This window comes from Thalassophryne amazonica, chromosome 10 (genome assembly GCF_902500255.1).
Source record: "Thalassophryne amazonica chromosome 10, fThaAma1.1, whole genome shotgun sequence".
In the NCBI taxonomy this organism is placed as follows: domain Eukaryota; kingdom Metazoa; phylum Chordata; class Actinopteri; order Batrachoidiformes; family Batrachoididae; genus Thalassophryne; species Thalassophryne amazonica.
In genome coordinates, this window is record NC_047112.1 from 88,950,212 (window position 1) to 88,968,063 (window position 17,852).

The 17,852-nt window shown below is 41.7% G+C and overlaps 1 protein-coding gene across 1 annotated transcript in view; it reads right to left on the reverse strand.

Moving 5' to 3' along the window:
• The window catches only part of pak2b (p21 protein (Cdc42/Rac)-activated kinase 2b), a 31,431-nt gene extending 13,868 nt beyond the window's left edge, over window positions 1–17,563 (reverse strand). The window contains exons 1-6 of the mRNA XM_034180458.1: window positions 17,191–17,563; window positions 13,029–13,392; window positions 5,408–5,508; window positions 5,095–5,245; window positions 464–495; window positions 249–362 (exon numbers count right to left, since the gene is read on the reverse strand). Of these exons, the coding sequence (XP_034036349.1) occupies window positions 249–362; window positions 464–495; window positions 5,095–5,245; window positions 5,408–5,508; window positions 13,029–13,218 (588 nt within the window). The 5' untranslated portion in view covers window positions 13,219–13,392; window positions 17,191–17,563. The remainder of the gene's footprint in view (window positions 1–248; window positions 363–463; window positions 496–5,094; window positions 5,246–5,407; window positions 5,509–13,028; window positions 13,393–17,190) is intronic.
• Window positions 17,564–17,852: the final 289 nt, after the last annotated feature.

Consider the following 17,852-nt stretch of genomic DNA (forward strand, 5'->3'; position numbering starts at 1 on the left):
GGAGGTGCTGAGTCTCAGGCTGGGCCTTAGGACTCAATTTCAATTCTTAATGTATCTTAGGACTCAGAGGCCAAAACTTCTAATGCAAACTGTACATAATATAGCATGTGGCACAAGTAGAAAGGTTTTCACTCTGAAAATAAAAATGTTAACAGTTTTTTTTTGTTTGTATCATGATTATTAAAATGGTACTCAATGAGAAAAACGTGTAAAAGAATAACAAAGGGCAAATTAAGGTCATTACTTACACTCTTTGTGTGTTCTGGTCTTGGTGCCACAATGGGAGGAGGAGTTTCATCATCATCGTCATCATCAATGTCTCTGATATTAGGAGATGAGGGTTCAGTGCGTTTTTTGACAGGCTAATTTGGAGCAAAAAAAAAAAAAAAAGCCCTCTTAAGAAAACAACAGAAAAAGCTGGAAAATAATGTGCTTATTTTTAAAGTAATTCTTAAATGCTTACGGATTGAGGCCCTGGAGTGAATGCATCTTTTTCTGTAAATAAAAGAAAAATATTTAATGTTGCCACATGTCTCAATATCCACTACATCATAAAACCCACCCACACAGACAGACATTCTGTCCATTCCCACCTTTTGAAAGCAGCTATCCATCTTCTGCACCCAGGTGGAATGATAAGTTTGTGGCCTTTTCCTCTGAATACTCAAAAATGGGGCACCCATTTGCTGAATCATGCCCAGAGCAGCATACCACATGACCAAATTGACATAACTGATGTTCCCTTAGTAGTACATCTCATCTGAGTCTCCTGAAGAAACAGTTTCTTTGGCAGTCATTCCAGCCAGACCAAAGAATTATTCAAACAGACCTAACATCAAAGACATCCAGTGATCGCTTTAGGTCACTGCTTAACATCCAAGTTTCACAACCACACAGTAAGACAGGAAGCACCAGTGCAGCACCCTAAAGAGTTGGTCCTTTGTTACTCTGCAAAGACAGCAGCTTTGCCAGAAACCTCCGTTCTTGGACCGGCTGACTCCACAGGCTCTTCTCAGGCATCTCTTGATAGTCCAGGCCCTTAGGGACTAAATTGTGCAGATTTGTCTACAAGAATGAAATTTGGCCCAGGTGTAGACCACACCATTTTCATTTTTTCGAGGGCACCAAGCCCGGTGCTCACTGGGGGCCGCCATATTTGCCAAATCCAAGATGGCTGCCAGCTGATCTGTGATTATATCATAACTTCATAACCGAAAGTCATAGAAAAAGAAATGAAGGCACTGTTATGGGTTTATGACCTCAAGGATTCCAAATCTGTTGTTTGTTTTGGCATTGAGCATCCACTGATTCTGCAAACATCTCAGTATTTTTTGTAAAATCAATACCAAAATTAATGAATCTCAACAAATCAGAAACGTTTTACTGCCATATGAGTGAACAAGTTCACAACATTAGGAAATTGCTGCGATACTTGGTGCTAACAAAAAAAAATAAAATCTGATATTGTCACCATATACAGACACACTAAAGATGGTGAAGTCCACCAGAAAGTCATTGAACACATGGATCTTCGTCTTGATCAAGGGCACTGCCAAAGTCACAGTTAAATTTGTTTATGCAGTACATTTAAAACTATCTTGACTTGAATTGTAAACCATAATTGAAGCCAGTTACAGTCAGCAGTGTGGCAACTGTCACATTTTGGCCCTGATCAGGGCTTTGATTCTATTTTTGCCTCTTTCTTTTTCTCACCTTCTGTTCCCGCTTTGATTTATTAGTTGCTTGTTTACGTTATGTGTTTATTCTATGTTCCATTTTACTTTGTCACTTTGTTTTCTTTGTTACTTTTTACTCTGGCTTTTCATTCAGTTCTGTTCTAGTTTTCTTCAGTCAGTTGTGTTTTCATTTATTGTTCATTAATTTATCACTTGTTTATCTAGTTCCTCTCATTTGTAATATCTGTTGTGCTTTAATGCCAGGTTTTGTTTTCTATTATTGTTTATTCACTGCTTTTCTTATGGTTTGTTTTACCACGCTGTTTTCTTAGTTTCTGTTTTGTTTAGTTTTTGTATTTATCTCTATTTATTCTCGTAGTTTTCATTAGGTTATCAGGTGTTTATTTTGTTGTCATTATTGTCACCAGTTATGCTTAATAAACGGGTTTTGCTTTCTGTTAATTATTTGTTCTGTCATCTGTTTTTTTTCCCCCTCGGTTCATAGTTCCCCATTTCCCCTCACACCCCTCCGATTATGTTCTCACTCCACATCACTGCACCTGCCTCATGTCTTTCTCTCCCACTTTGTTTCTGTCTGCTTTGTGTTTTCATTCACTCACACTCTCACACCATTCTGTGCTTACAGCCTACATGCATACACAGGCAAGGTGGGTTAAGTGTCTTGCCCAATGACACAATGGCAATTTTGAGTGGTTGGGAGCTGGATTCGAACCGCCGACCTTTCGGTCACAAGATGGCTCACTCTACCAACTGCCCCAAATATAGAGTGTATCCTGGTTTGTGCGCCAGTCCTGTGACACACTGGAAGAGTCAACCAGATGAATAATTAGCTGACCAGGGGCTTAGCAGGACAGCAGACAAGAATGTTATAAAAATTGGGGAATAATTAACATTTTGTCAAATGTTGGCCTGGTCAAAGAAAAAGTTAGAAAACTGACCAATGCACTTCAACTCAACCGATGCAAACTGCACTTCAAATCTGGGGAAAAAGTGTCTGTTGATAGATGTTGCCACTTAAAATGTTTCATAAAAACAGCTGCTGGGCCTCCTTGACTGTATAGTCTAAGTGTGGTGGACACCCATCAGCAGTTGGCAGGACAGTAGATGATAATGAAGTCTTCCTCCTGAATAATCTCCTTAAAAAAAATAAATAAATACCTGATCCGTATCTGGTGATCATAACCAACTGTTACAATTACACTTTGTAAGCACGCCAGAAACTGAATGAGTGCACAAACCGGTAGGCTTCTTGAATACAAACCCAGACATCCCAACTCCTCACTCAGCCTCTCAAGTACTGCAAATAAGTTATGCACTGGTTCCATAAAGAGGACATTGTTTTCAAAGTCAAGGTCACTGATAAAGGCACCCAAGTCACTGGACTATACACCTTTACCCAAGACCCAGTTCATGCAAGCACCGAATAGAGTAAGAGCTACAACACATTCCTAACAAATCCCAGAATTCACTGGGTAGAAGTCAGAGACCCTCCTTCCACTCCACCAAACACTCACAGTGCCTGCCAGACTACACTGCTCAGCAACTTATTGGGGAACCTGCCAAGTGTCAGGATGTCACATAGAGCAGCCCAACTGAATGAGATGCTTTTGGAAATTCAATAGAAGCAGCACAAATTCCCTGGAGATAATCACACTTGCATTCACAGAGCAAAGTCATGGCCCAATGGTTGACTTCTTGGGTGTAAAAACAAACTGCTCTATTTGATGAGCAGCAAGCACCTGCAACTGAATCCTGCTGAGAATGAGACCCAAAAGTACCCTGTCTAGAGTGACAAGCATCGTTACACACCTGTAGTTCAGCTGATTCCCATTCCCTCTTGAGAAAGCGACAACAACCCACCCCCCACCCCCCATCAAGTCTGTTGTGGCGATCTATCTTGTCAAATGGAAGACAAGACTGCATGAAAGGCAATGCCAGAAATCCTGCATCACTCATTTTTCCATTCAATACAGATGAAAAAGCCCGAGAGAAAAGGATTTTTTTTTTTTTTTTTTTTTTTTTTATCCCTGTAGCTTTACCCACCCACCCTCTGCTCTTTCAGTGTAATCTCACTATGATTTGGTCGTTCTGGTGTGACAGGAGGATAAGCAGCCATAAGAACACAGGCACTAGAGATGTCCAACATCCTGGCAAGAGGAATAGCCTTATAAAATCCAGTCAGCCAAGACTGTTTTTTGAGTCTTATATTCACAGAACTGTAATTCATTGATGGACTATAAATCACCACCACCAACTGAGTACCTGGCAATCATGTGTGAGGTTGTGGACTGGTAAAACGGTTTGATATAATAATTTCTGAGCGGAGGTCAGAAGGCCAATCTCTGCATGAACAGAGCTGCAGTTAACATTGGAATGTACGAAAATGTACAGAGGTTTTGTTCACAAATTATGTGGCATGACTGCAATGTGAGATTCTCTCTTGCGTGTTCTCTGCACATAAACTTATTCTGTTGACTGTGTGGAGAGAATTCCTAATCATGCTCTACACAACAACTAGTGAGAAAAAACTGATATCGTGTGGTTGTCATTGATGTATAAGAGATGGCAAACTCCATATAGTGGATATTGGCAGTCATTGAACTTCACCTACCAACAGAACCAGTGGATAGAGGATTTGGAACACTTGATGAACAGTGGTTTAGATATTTGAAACATTTTTGCAGCTCACCTCTCAGAATACAGTGAAACAATTCACATTCAAATAAAGAAGATGACACTGTTAGTAAAGATTAAATAATTGTGGCTGTCAGTTTAGAGGAAGGCATGGTGGGTTAGTGGATAGCACTGTTGCTTCACAACAAGATGGTTGTGGGGTCACATCCCGCCTTTTGCTGTGGAGTTTGCATGCTCTACCTGTGTTCCCTCTGGCTCCTCTGGCTTCCTCCCACTTCCAAAGACATGGAGGATAGGTGAATTAGAAACTTTAAATTGACCATAGGTGTGCATGAGGGTGTGGTTGTGTTTATCTGTCTCCATGTGGCCCTGCAATAGACTGGCTTCCTGTCCAGGCTGCACCCTGCCACACACCCTATGACTGGCTGGAATAGACTCCAGCACCCCCTTAACCCTTGATTATAGATAGTGGGTATAAATGAATGTTAGCTTAGACTGTTGTTTGATATCAGAAACAATACAAGTGATAAAGGCTCAAACACAAAACAAACAAACAAATAAATAAATAAAGAGTACAAATTAGCAGAGGCCTTCCATTTATGACATACTCATAGGAGAGAAAAAAGTACAACTTTCCTTATCTATATTTTGAGAGGTTTATATTTGTTGGAAAAAGGAGCATCACTGCATAAACTGAATGTATCAATCAATTCATAACATCTTGCTGGTAACCACACAGATTTAATGCTACCATTTAACTCACCAGAAGAAGAAAAGCTGAGGTACTTCTGACGACCGTTGCCTGTAGAGTCATAAAACTTGAGAACGTCAAGCACAGCCTGTGGGTTTTTCTTCTGCTCTGACTTGGTGATGTTTGAGGTCTGGAGTAGTCGAGCCCATTGCTCTGGCATGCCCTGTTCAAAGCAAGCAGATATGACAACATGAATAACAAGCAGAGTGATGCAGATATACTGAAGTTAGAACGCAAAGGTGTGGTTTGGCCAAAGGTATGTCATAAAAGCAGGTGCTGAAGCAAAATGCATGACAAAAAGTCAAGTAAGATCGACAAAACTCACAGTGAACTCCCCTGTTACAGCGTCAAATCCAACATGAATGGTGTGCTCAAAATCCGAAGGCGGTGAGATCTCTGGTCGCTCTTTATCTTTCCTTCGACCACCTTAAAATAATCAAAAAATTAAATACACTTGAGCTACAACTTCAAGTAAAATTTGTCTTCTTCAAGAAGTATTACTATTATTATTAACATTAATTAGTGTCACTATAAGATAATAAAAGCCTGAAGGAGGCTGCTATAAAATACCATAGGTAATAGAGCACTTAAGAGTAATGTGTTAACGTATTAGCTAGCATCAGAACTTGGTTCGACTCTAGAAGAGAAGAGACAGAGACTGGTTGTAGTTTATACATAAAAATGGTACCATGTATTGAGACAAACAAAATAGACAACATTAAACATTTAGAGGTGACTGGCCAATCAAGACAATCAGCTAGCTGCAATGTTTACAACAGAATCCAAAACCACTTGCAACCCCAAATATACGGTGTGCAAAAGTCCATTTGATGAATGCGAGTGGCTGTGACACCCGACCAATCGCTTACAGTCCAACAGCTCTACTGAGCAGAACAGTTCATATGACTCAAAACCCACTCCACTCGACTCAAAAAAAAAGTGTCCATGGAAGTGAGTGCGTTTGTGCTGGGGGGGTCGTAGAGTGGAGTGCGAGAGTGAACAAGTCGGCTGCAGGAGCCTCCTACCAACCCATTGAGGTAGGTGTAGAAGTTGGTTGAGATTCAGGACTAGCTCAGTTCTTAGCTCGCCATCAAGACCTGGCCAATTCCACGTATTCTAACAAGCCAATGCTCCTATCAAATGCTTGGGTCATGGTAGCTCGGCTCCTGCAGCAACAAATCCAGCGGCGTCTCCCGCATTCCCTGGTGTTTCCTGAATGACGATAATATAGCCAGCTAATTGGCTGGCTGCGGTCACATGACCGGTACGCAAAGCATGCAGGGGAACCAAAAATCATTTATGCAAAATGATGCATCGCACTATCGGAGTTTTTTTCTTTGTTTTACCCGTGTTACACCCTCCCCCCTTAAAACCATGCACCTCCGTGTGTGTCAGAAGATCCTAAACTAAGACTTGCTACAATGGGGGTATTAAATGCTTCGCCATAAGCGTCTGCCAAACTATGGAACAAAGTCTGAACGACCGAAATTAACGGATTGCCCAGAGTAGAGTAACGGAGACGATTAGGCGGCTGCCGTGACCTTAAAAGACGACAGACAGTAGGCTCAGGTTCGGCTACAGAATCAGAACTGTCAACAAACTGGGCAGTTTCATATGAATTTGGAACTGTTTCTACCTGGTCACCGAACTCCACAGCTTTGCCAGGGACATCCAGCTTGGGAAAGACCCTTTCTTCTCATCCAGGTAAAGGAACAGAATCATCATCGCATGCTGATAATTGTTCTGGATCATCTTCCACAGGTGGAGGTGACGATGTGATTTTGGTAAAGGACTCTTCAGGATCAGTTAAGTGTAACGGTGACACGGATTCAGGATCAACAGGACCAGTAAATATTTGCACAGGAGCAATAGGAACAGCATACTCAGAGCGGAAGTACTTTGGTAACTGGGTTACAAGGCTAGGCAACCCATCGTCATCTTCATGTGCTTCCAACAGATCAGAAACAGGTTAAATCTGTTGCCTACTACGGGTGATTGGTCTACGAACAGGTGAGCATTCAGGAACACTGAGCTGAGCATCAACAGGAAGGAACCCACACAGCAATAAAAGATCACGGTGGAGAGTGCGAGTTGGAGCGTGCACATCATTCTCAGGCCTCACTTTGTAGACAGGTAGGTCACCAGAAAGACTGAGGACAACATACACATCTCGTTCCCACTTATCCTCCAACTGATCAGTTTGGATTCAAAATCCAGTCCTTGGTCTGTGTGTAGCCTCTCGGGAATACCGTAGTGGACGATAAAGTTCTCCCACAAGCACTTCGCCACAGTCTTCGCCTTTTGATTCGCAGTTGGTATAGCCACAGCATACTTTGTAAAATTGTCTGTTAGAACGAGAATGTCCTTGGTGTTACTTCGGTCAGGCTATGTATAGCCTGACCGAAGTAACAGATAGTCAGATAGTCCATACAAAGCAGCTCAAGGGGACGTGTAGTCATGATATTCACCAAAGGAGCGGCTTTTTCTTGTGGGGCTTTGCAGCGAATACAGTGGGAACAGGTCTTAACTTTAATTTCCACATCTGCTGCCATTCGAGGCCAGAAAAATTGAGAGCGGACGAGGTCCAGAGTTCTCTCCACACCCATATGCCCCATGTCATTATGAACAGCAGTGAGGACACTTGGGTGGAGCTCTTCTGGAAGCACTAGTTAGAAGGTTATGTGCTCACCATCTTGCCTCCTGCGATAGAGAACGCCATCATGCAACTCAAATCAAGTAAGTTCTCGGAGTAGAAGAGCGAGATCTTTCAGCTCTTGCTTGGCTGTAGATGGCACCTTCTTCAATTGGTGAAGAATCTCTCGGATGCAAGGATCCGCTTCTTGTTTCTCCTGCACATCCTGATACGACAGGGCTGCAATGACAGGTAAACCATGGTGGTTCTAATCTGCAAAACATTCTGGCAGCGACTGATTGCCATGGGAACGTCTGGAAAGTGCATCGGCATCAAGATTTTGCTTCCCAGCACGATACTGGAGGTTGAAGTTGTATGTAGATAAGGCTGCTAGCCATCTATGACCGGCAGCATCCAGCTTCGCTGAGGTGAGTATGTACGTGAGTGGATTGTTATCGGTGATCACAGTGAAGGTTGCACCATACAAGAAGTCATGAAATTTTTCAGTCACACTCCATTTTAGAGCAAGAAATTCCAATTTATGGGCAGGATATCTTGCTTCACTGGAGGACAGACCTCTGCTGGCGTAAGCGATCACCCGTAATAGACCCCCTTGCTCTTGATATAAAGTAGCACCGAGCCTGGTGGTACTGGCATCGGTGTGTAAGATGTAAGGGAGCTTGGGATTTGCAAAGCCCAAAACAGGAGCTGTGGTGAGCCTCTCGATGAGCATGGCGAAAGCTTGTTGGCACTTGGGTGTCCAACGATCACCGAACGAGTGGCGAGAATCCGAATGCCTTGAAACAGGGGAGTGCTTGTGGATGGACTGCCGAGCAGGAGTATATCCTTTTGTGAGGTCATTGAGTGGTTTGGCAATGGCGGCATAACCACTAATAAATCGTCTGTAGTACCCCGCAAATCCTAAGAAAGAGCGAAGTTCTTTGAATGTTTGGGGAATTGGCCAGGATTTTAAAGCACTCACTTTGTCTGGATCAGTTTCGATGCCATTTTCAGACACAACATGGCCCAGGTACTACGGAAGATTGGAAAAATTTGCACTTCTCGATTGACAGTTTTAATCCATATCCTTTTAAGCGATGTAATACCCTCATTAACCGACGTTCGTGTTCTTCTAGCGAATCTGAAAAAATGATATGGTCATCCAGAAAGACCAAAACTTCCCGCAAATGGAGATCCCCCATACACTTTTCCATAAGACGTTGAAAAGTGCTGGGAGCATTTGTCACGCCTTGGGGCATTCGGTTGAACTCCCAAAAGCCCAATGGTGTAACAAAGGCGGTTTTCGCCTTGTCTTCTTCCATCTCGATTTGATAATATCCAGATTTTAGATCTAGCACACTGAACCAACGAGAACCACATAAAGCAGGAAAAGACTCCTCCAAATTTGGCAGCGCATAGGCATCCTTAACAGTCTGGAGGTTTAATTTCCTGTAGTCAATACAGAGACGCACATCTCCATTCTTCTTGCGCACCACCACTATGGGTGAGGCAAATGGGGATTCCGACTCTCGAATTACCCCCGCATCCAGCAAATCCCGAAGATGCTTTCGGACAGCTTCTATGTCGTTTGGATGGATGGGTCGAGGCCGGTGTTTGAAAGCAGTGTTGTCATGGAGATGGATTCTGTGTTTGACTTCATCAGTTCGACCAAAGTCTAAGTCATGATGGGCAAAGACTTCAGGTATGGTTCCGAGTGTGTGAGTAATTCTGTCCTTCCATTCAGGAGGGACTGGTGAATTACCAAAATCAAAGTTCAACGATGGCGGATCCATGGACAATGGAGAACCTAGTTCAGCACAATGAGACAGAATTTGTGGTGACATCACAAGCTCAGCAATTGAACTCAAAGGTGGCAGGGTAATACTTTGCTCAGACTTGTTTGTGAGAATAATGGGAATCTTGTGGCATGGTTTGCTGGGCAACGTGACCAAACAACTTTGCACAAATAGACCTCCCGGCAATGGTGTGGCAGGATGCTCAATTAGGCCCCAACTGGTAGAAGGGAAAGAGATGCAGTAAACTGACCCTTCAACCACCACAGTTTGACCTGCTGGAATAATAACATGAGCATGGTTATTAGCTAGCCTTACGATACCATCGGCGACTGCTGGGCTCTGTTGACGGTGACTACGGAGCAGACTGAGAACAGCTCGGTAGCCTAGCATAGCAGGTTGAAATTGTGCACACTCATGCCTGTTGGGCATAAAGTGGGTCCAGAGTATTCATTCCAATGAGTATTCGAGAGTGGAGTTCCGAGTGAATATCTGGGACAACAAGTGCGAGTGTAGATATTTCAGTGTCAACACCAACAAAGTCTTTGGGGAATGTGATTAACAGTTCAATATATCCCAAGTAGGGAACAGATTGACCAGCTGCACCTTCAACTCTAAGTAGATCACAAAGAGGTTTTAATTGCTGACGAGAGAGATGTTCATTATAAAAGGAAATGGAACGGTGGTAACTTGTGACCCAGTGTCTAGTAAGCAGTGGCACACTTGACCAGCGATGACAATGTCACCTGTGCACTTGGATCCAATAAGCCCTTTTGGTATTTTGTTCTTGGGATATAAGGGAGTACGTTCTTTGCAGAAAGTACGTGTTCGAATCTTGGGACATTTCAGGTCCGAAGCAGTTCCAGTTCGCCCCACAACAGGAACTTCATTTAGTTTAAAAACTGGGGTTCACATGGATTTGATCTTCGACACTTTATTTGTCTCTCAGCAAACTGTTTCTTCTTTGCAGCGACCAAGACAGAATTTGGCGGGTTGTCGCAGTAAGCTTTGATATGCCCATCTTCACCACATTTAAAACAGTAACCAGGCTTGGGTACAGAGGATGGGTTTCTAAGTGGCTTGCCCGCCCCCTGACCTTCACTGTAGCGATGGCTTGATGTGGACTTGGCTACAGTTAACTGCTTCGGTGTGGATTGCACGGCAGTTAATGTGTTTAGCTGTCTTTGCATATCAGCTAGTTGTTTCGCCAGTTGTTGAAGAGTGACGGTCTCTGGCTTAACTTCAGTTCCAGCACAAGCAAAATGAGCATGGGTGACTGCATTAGCTTTGGAAGAGCCCAGATGTTTCATGCGTTGGGTCTTCCTCTGTACGGAGCAAGAGCAGCAGCTCGGCAAAAGATGGTGGACTGCCCTTACACTGTTTGAGTTGGAGTTCGGAGATCAGAGTATTGTCCCAACTCCCTCTGCAGAACTGATTAAGCAAATGTCTATCAACTTCAGATGATGGAACTCCCCCTCTCTTCGCTGTTGCGCTCAACCCAACTTGGTGCCGCTGGAGGTAAGTTGACGGCTTCTCCCCCGCATCCTGGAATGTGTCCATGAACCTTGCATAAAGCTCATCACCGTCTTGAACTGTGCCATATGCTGAATAGAGTATTTGCATGTAAACTGCTGGGGGTGTTTCTGGTTTGAGATGCTTAATCATATCTGCTGCTGGAGGCAAAAGGCTTTCAATAATTCTTCGGGATCGCTGTGGATCCGAACCAGAGGGGTCTATTAACATCACATCAATAGCAGAACGGAATGTTTCAGAATCTGATTCATGTGGGGGTCTTGGTGAATGTCCAGAGAACACTCTCAGCCTCTGTGTAGACATGTGAAGAATTGCACTTTCATCATTTTTAACAATGTGTTCAACAACGAACCGTTGGACTTCAGGTGGGGTTAGGTCAGGCATAGACAGGAAAGAGGCTCTTGACTGGGCACCCGGTGGCATTTTATCACATAAAACTTCCCGTGGATCTGGTCCTGGTGGCAGCAGGATGGGTGACGCCACATTTGAGACTGCTGGCATAGACCCCATGGCACTCACTTGGTCTTCTGTGCCCTCTTCCACAGGACTGAGGCTAGCGATAGAGTGACCAAGTAGAGACATAACATCTTTCAAAACTTCGGTATAATCTTTCCCGGTACGCTTAGCTAAATTCTGCAACTCAACCAGGTAAATATCAGTTTTGGCTTTCTCAGCTTGAGCCGCGCAGACATTAGAAAGCTCTGAAATTTTATAATGAACAGCTTTGTCATGGCTAACGTAAGTGTACGGTAGTATATTGCGCAGCGAAGAAATTGCAACACCTGAACTAAATTCAACAATCAAAGTACCATCAAATGTACAGCCAGACTGAGTAATAAATTGTGACTTTGAAATTGAACCATGTTTACTCAAGAAGCCAATTAATTCTTCATCAATTTCAGTGTTAGTGAAACCTTCAATGACTACTGCATTGGGAATTTTTATGCCAAATTTCTCAAAAACATCCATTATCGTCTGTCCCATTTTTTGTCCAAGGTACTCAAATACAGGTTACGTTTCTGCCTTCTCGAGTCCCTGTTCGGGCGCCACAAAAGATGTAGCATATACCTTAGTATAACATTAATTAGTGTCACTATAAGATAATAAGAGCCTGAAGGAGGCTGCTATAAAATACCATAGGAAATAGAGCACTTAAAAGTAATGTGTTAACGTATTAGCTAGCATCAGAACTTGGTTCGACTCTAGAAGAGAAGAGACAGAGACTGGTTGTAGTTTATACATAAAAATGGTACCATGTATTGAGACAAACAAAATAGACAAGACAACATTAAACATTTAGAGGTGACTGGCCAATCAAGACACTCAATCAGCTGCAATGTTTACAACAGAATCCAAAACCACTTGCAACCCCAAATATACGGTGTGCAAAAGTCCATTTGATGAATGCGAGGGGCTGTGGCACCCGACCAATCGCTTACAGTCCAACAGTTCTACTGAGCAGAACAGTTCATACGACTCAAAACCAACTCCACTCGACTCAAAAAAAAAGTGTCCATGGGAGTGAGTGTGTTTGTGCTGGGGGGGTCGTAGAGTGGAGTGCGAGAGTGAACAAGTCAGCTGCAGGAGCCTCCTACCAACCCATTGAGGTAGGTGTAGAAGTTGGTTGAGATTCAGGACTAGCTCAGTTCTTAGCTCGCCATCAAGACCTGGCCAATTCCACGTATTCTAACAAGCCAATGCTCCTATCAAACGCTTGGGTCATGGTAGCTCGGCTCCTGCAGCAACATATCCAGCGGTGTCTCCCGCATTCCCGGTGTTTCCTGAATGACGATAATATAGCCAGCTAATTGGCTGGCTGCGGTCACATGACCGGTACGCAAAGCATGCAGGGGAACCAAAAATCATTTATGCAAAATGATGCATCGCACTATCTGAGTTTTTTTCTTTGTTTTACCTGTGTTACATTTAATTTTAGTATCAAGAAATAAATATATGAATTTAACAACAACAATAATAATAAAAATCACCTTTTTCAGCACTAGAGAAGATTGAGATGATCTTGTGACGAGGTTTTCTCTCCTCTGGAACAGAAGGCAGGGGTTTAGAGCTGTGGTTGGCCAAGAGTGAGTCTTTGCCAGAGCCTGTGCTCAAGATTGTACTGCTCATCCTGACCGGAGGAGCAGGGGGTTTATCCTCCGGGTCTCCGTTATCACACATTGCTGTGGACTGTTGTCACTATGTTGATGAGTGGTAGAGAAGAGTGGGTGAGGATGGAGACAAACGAAGAGCGAGTGAGGCAGCGCTCACATCAGCATGAGACACGGGTACAATCATGCACTGCAGGAAGTTGTCCAGAATATGACTGAGGAGAATGAAAGCACAAAGTAGTTTCTGGAAGAAAAACAGACATAACAACACATATATTATTAAAAGATTCTGAATACAGTGTGACGAGGTCTGGATTGATTTTCTACAAATGTAATCCTGAAAGTGGAAGCTCAATGGTATATGGTTATGTCACACAGAGAAATCCTAATTAACAGACACACTGCAGACATTGCTACATCATCTCCTGTTGTGTTCATAATAAATATTGTATTTATTTATGGTGTCTTTTTTTTCATGATTGAACTGCAAATACGAATGAATCAATCTACCAGACTTAAAAATGCCCACATTATTTTTCATGCCATTTTATTTGTCTAAAAATAAATGCCCAAGGTTTCTTATAATGCTAATCAAGAAATCATCTCATCTGAATCAACAGATAAGTTATGGTTTTAATTTACAGATGAACAAATATTTCAATTTTTTTTTTTACTAAAAACTCTTAATTATAATTTTCTAATGTAAGACTCATTTTTAAGTTCAAAATGTAATCAGAAATGAATCTTGAAGTTAAAAAAAAAAAAACTCGAAGAAAACTACTGTGTATAAATGAGCAGTTCTGATGTTCCTCTGACACATTTCTACACTCTTCTGTGTTTTGGCCAGATGCCTCATTACTTCTGGCTATAAACTAAGGCTGTAACAAAGATAAAATTGTTGGGCTTTACAAAATTTGGCCCTCAAAATTTCAAAATGCAGGAAATAGTGTTTCTGAGGGTTATAAATTACAAAATTTCACAGGAAGGGGCCCACCTACAATACTCGCACCTGCAGTACTTGCCACGCAGGTATGCCATGCCAAGTTCTCCACTATGCTGTGAAAAAAATCCTGGTGAGAACCGTGGAGCTCACTGACCACCAGGATCTAGGTTATAAAAATTATCTTAAAGCTGATGGCAAGTATATATGTATTTATATTTTTATGTTTAGATATTATAAAACATTGAACACAAGGTGTGCACCGTGCGGGAACAGACATCCATTTAAGTTGTTGGCACGTTCAGCAGGACATTTTTCTGTTTGGTAAAGACATTTATTCATATATGCTTGAAATGAGCATGACTGCTAACTGCATTTCATCACTAGAGCCCAATGACCACCACAGATATGAGGAAAAGCTCAAAGTAGTGATGCCATCACAATGAGTTGAATAATAAATGTTTTATGTGTGACCTGACTGTGTTAAACAAGTGCTGAAAGTAACTACCCTCTTTGAATGGAGTGAAAATAGGGTTGGGCAATATGTTAAAATATTTTAGCTCAATATTTTTTCCCATATTGATTTATCATGAGTTATAATTTCATTTCATAATACTGGTCATTTGAACAGTATCCTGATAATTACTGAAACCTGTTCATTAGTTAAATTTTTGCTTTTTAATGTATTTTGCTTTGGGAAGAACTTTGTATATATGGAAACACTGTGCTATACAACCAACAACTATTGCCAATATTTTTACTACGGTAACAGCAGTGCACAGTTAAATTGAACAGCTTGTAAAAGATAAGGAAGGTGTGCCTCTGTCCCATTATGGGCCGTTTGATGGCATGGCAAAATTTTATGACCTGTGTTTACACAACAGATCCTATGTGTCTTTATTTTATCCTTTTATCAGTATCAGCACAATGATAACCCCTGGTTAGATAAGTTTAGTTAAATAACCTTGATAAAGGCCATGGGCCTAAATGTCAGTTAATAAAAGCAAGATATAAGATTTGAATGTGTGGCTACTACTTTTCTACTTAGATGCACTTTCCTGTCAATTTCCTCAGCTTTTGAGGATGACCAGAGTTCACTTCCCAACTGCTGTCTTGCCCCTCACCAGTTCCATTCTATCCTCCTTAACCCTCCCATTTGCAGACCTTTCTTCCAGTAGCTTAAACAACACTTTGAAATAGGAAATTGTACAATTCAATTCAGTTTATTCATATAGGGCCAAGTCACAACAAAGTTGCCCCAAGATGCTCTGATAATGCACTTTGACACACAAGCTAAAGACACTGCTGTCACATTCATTTCTGTTGAGCTGGGATGGTACTACTCTGGGTACCACTGCAATGCAAGGTGTACTTGCCATAATTAGGCTATTACTGTTGTTATTGTATGGTATGCAAATTGCTATTAGTACAGCACCCACTGTTATTTAAACTACCCAACATCGGGGCTCATGCCAACCCTAACCCTAACTACGTTTTTAGCTTGAAATTCCTCAAGTACCTCCAGTGTGACTTTGGTGCCATGATGTCCCTCTTTATCTTGGAATAATAATGGCGGTTTGTTATTGGATACACAATCATGGCAGTTTGATATTAGTCCCTGTATGTGTATCAACAGCCACTTTGTTATATCTATCCATATCAAATCAATTTCAAATCAATTTTATTTATATAGTGCCAAATCACAACAAACAGTTGCCCCAAGGCGCCTTATATTGTAAGGCAAGGCCATACAATAATTACGGAAAAACCCCAACGGTCAAAACGACCCCCTGTGAGCAAGCACTTGGCAACAGTGGGAAGGAAAAACTCCCTTTTAACAGGAAGAAACCTCCAGCAGAACCAGGCTCAGGGAGGGGCAGTCTTCTGCTGGGACTGGTTGGGGCTGAGGGAGAGAACCAGGAAAAAGACATGCTGTGGAGGGGAGCAGAGATCAATCACTAATGATTAAATGCAGAGTGGTACATACAGAGCAAAAAGAGAAAGAAACACTCAGTGCATCATGGGAACCCCCCAGCAGTCTAAGTCTATAGCAGCATAACTAAGGGATGGTTCAGGGTCACCTGATCCAGCCCTAACTATAAGCTTTAGCAAAAAGGAACGTTTTAAGCCTAATCTTAAAAGTAGAGAGGGTGTCTGTCTCCCTGATCTGAATTGGGAGCTGGTTCCACAGGAGAGGAGCCTGAAAGCTGAAGGCTCTGCCTCCCATTCTACTCTTACAAACCCTAGGAACTACAAGTAAGCCTGCAGTCTGAGAGCGAAGTGCTCTTTTGGGGTGATATGGTACTATGAGGTCCCTAAGATAAGATGGGACCTGATTATTCAAAACCTTATAAATAAGAAGAAGAATTTTAAATTCTATTCTAGAATTAACAGGATTACCATATCAAGTAGAAATGTCCAAAGTGCATGGTTATTGCCTTCAAATTTATTGTAAACATTAGTTTTTTAAACACCCAGCCCTAAATCAAGCTGCTATGGGCACCAGCTCGTTGCCATTTAAAGCAACATGCACAGAAACAGGCGCCCCACCACACACACAGACCTTGTTTATTTTAGGATGCATTTAGATTAGTGTCTGGTATTTCAGGCTACAAAACCATTTTTTAACAATATTTATGACAACTTGTGACTGATATTAGCTTAGTGGAAATCCGTACATCTATGCAAACTTTAAGAACGACTAGAAGAAACAACTCTCAATGCACTTAATATTGAAATGGAAAGCTTGGACTTCACTCTCTCACGACTATAAAAATAATCAACATATCCCTGCCCTTTCCAAAATTAATTTGTGTGATATAAATTTCCTACTAAATACATTAATCAACGTCCTTCATTTGAGTAACCACTAGACTAACAGCAGGGGCGGCTAACAGGCTAATGTTAGCATGTCTAGTTGGCCAACAAGTGTGCTGTTAAGCTAATGTTAGCACCGCTAACTACAGGAACTCTGAGTTCAAGGTAAAACCTAAATCACTTGGCAGTCAGGCGAATCACTTACGTTGACAAACCGCTAAAACAATATATATATCAAATAGCAAAGTTAAAATTAGTTTTATTTGTAGGCTAACGAAGACTCACCGGAGACTCCACAGCAGCTAAACTTGACTCCCAAATGACCCGCAAAACTCTGGAAAACCTTTGGAAACCCCTTAAAAATCCGTTATAGACAACATGAGGCCCTGGCGGTACACAACGCTGACAAATAATGTAAACACATACAATTATAACGATTTACAGTACAACTTTTCTTCCGTCTTTTCGGCCCTAATTGTGATGAAGGGGAAGCGGAACTGTAGCGACCCAGCCCTGTACAATAAACGTTGATTTCATCAAAATATCAACACTCTTCACGCTAAGTAAATATGGTTTGGTTTGAATTTAGTAAAAATAAATAAATAATAATAGTAATACACGTAAAATACACATACCGAGGAAATTTCCGAGGACAACACAAAGTGTATATCTGTAAATAACAGAAAAACATAAAAATACAAAAATAAAATGCAAGAATAAAAAAAATAAAAAAATCATATAAAATAACATTTTCTTTGAAAAAAAATTAAAAGTTAAGATCAATTTGGAACTTACTGACCTGTAAAATTTTCAATTAAGGAAAAAAAAAAAGAAAAGAAAAAGGAACTGATTAGCACTACTTTCTGTAGCAGTGAAACCATATATATAGAGAGAGAGAGAGAGAGAGCGAGATTTTGCGGGATTTAAAACCTCAGTTTGCCTTATTG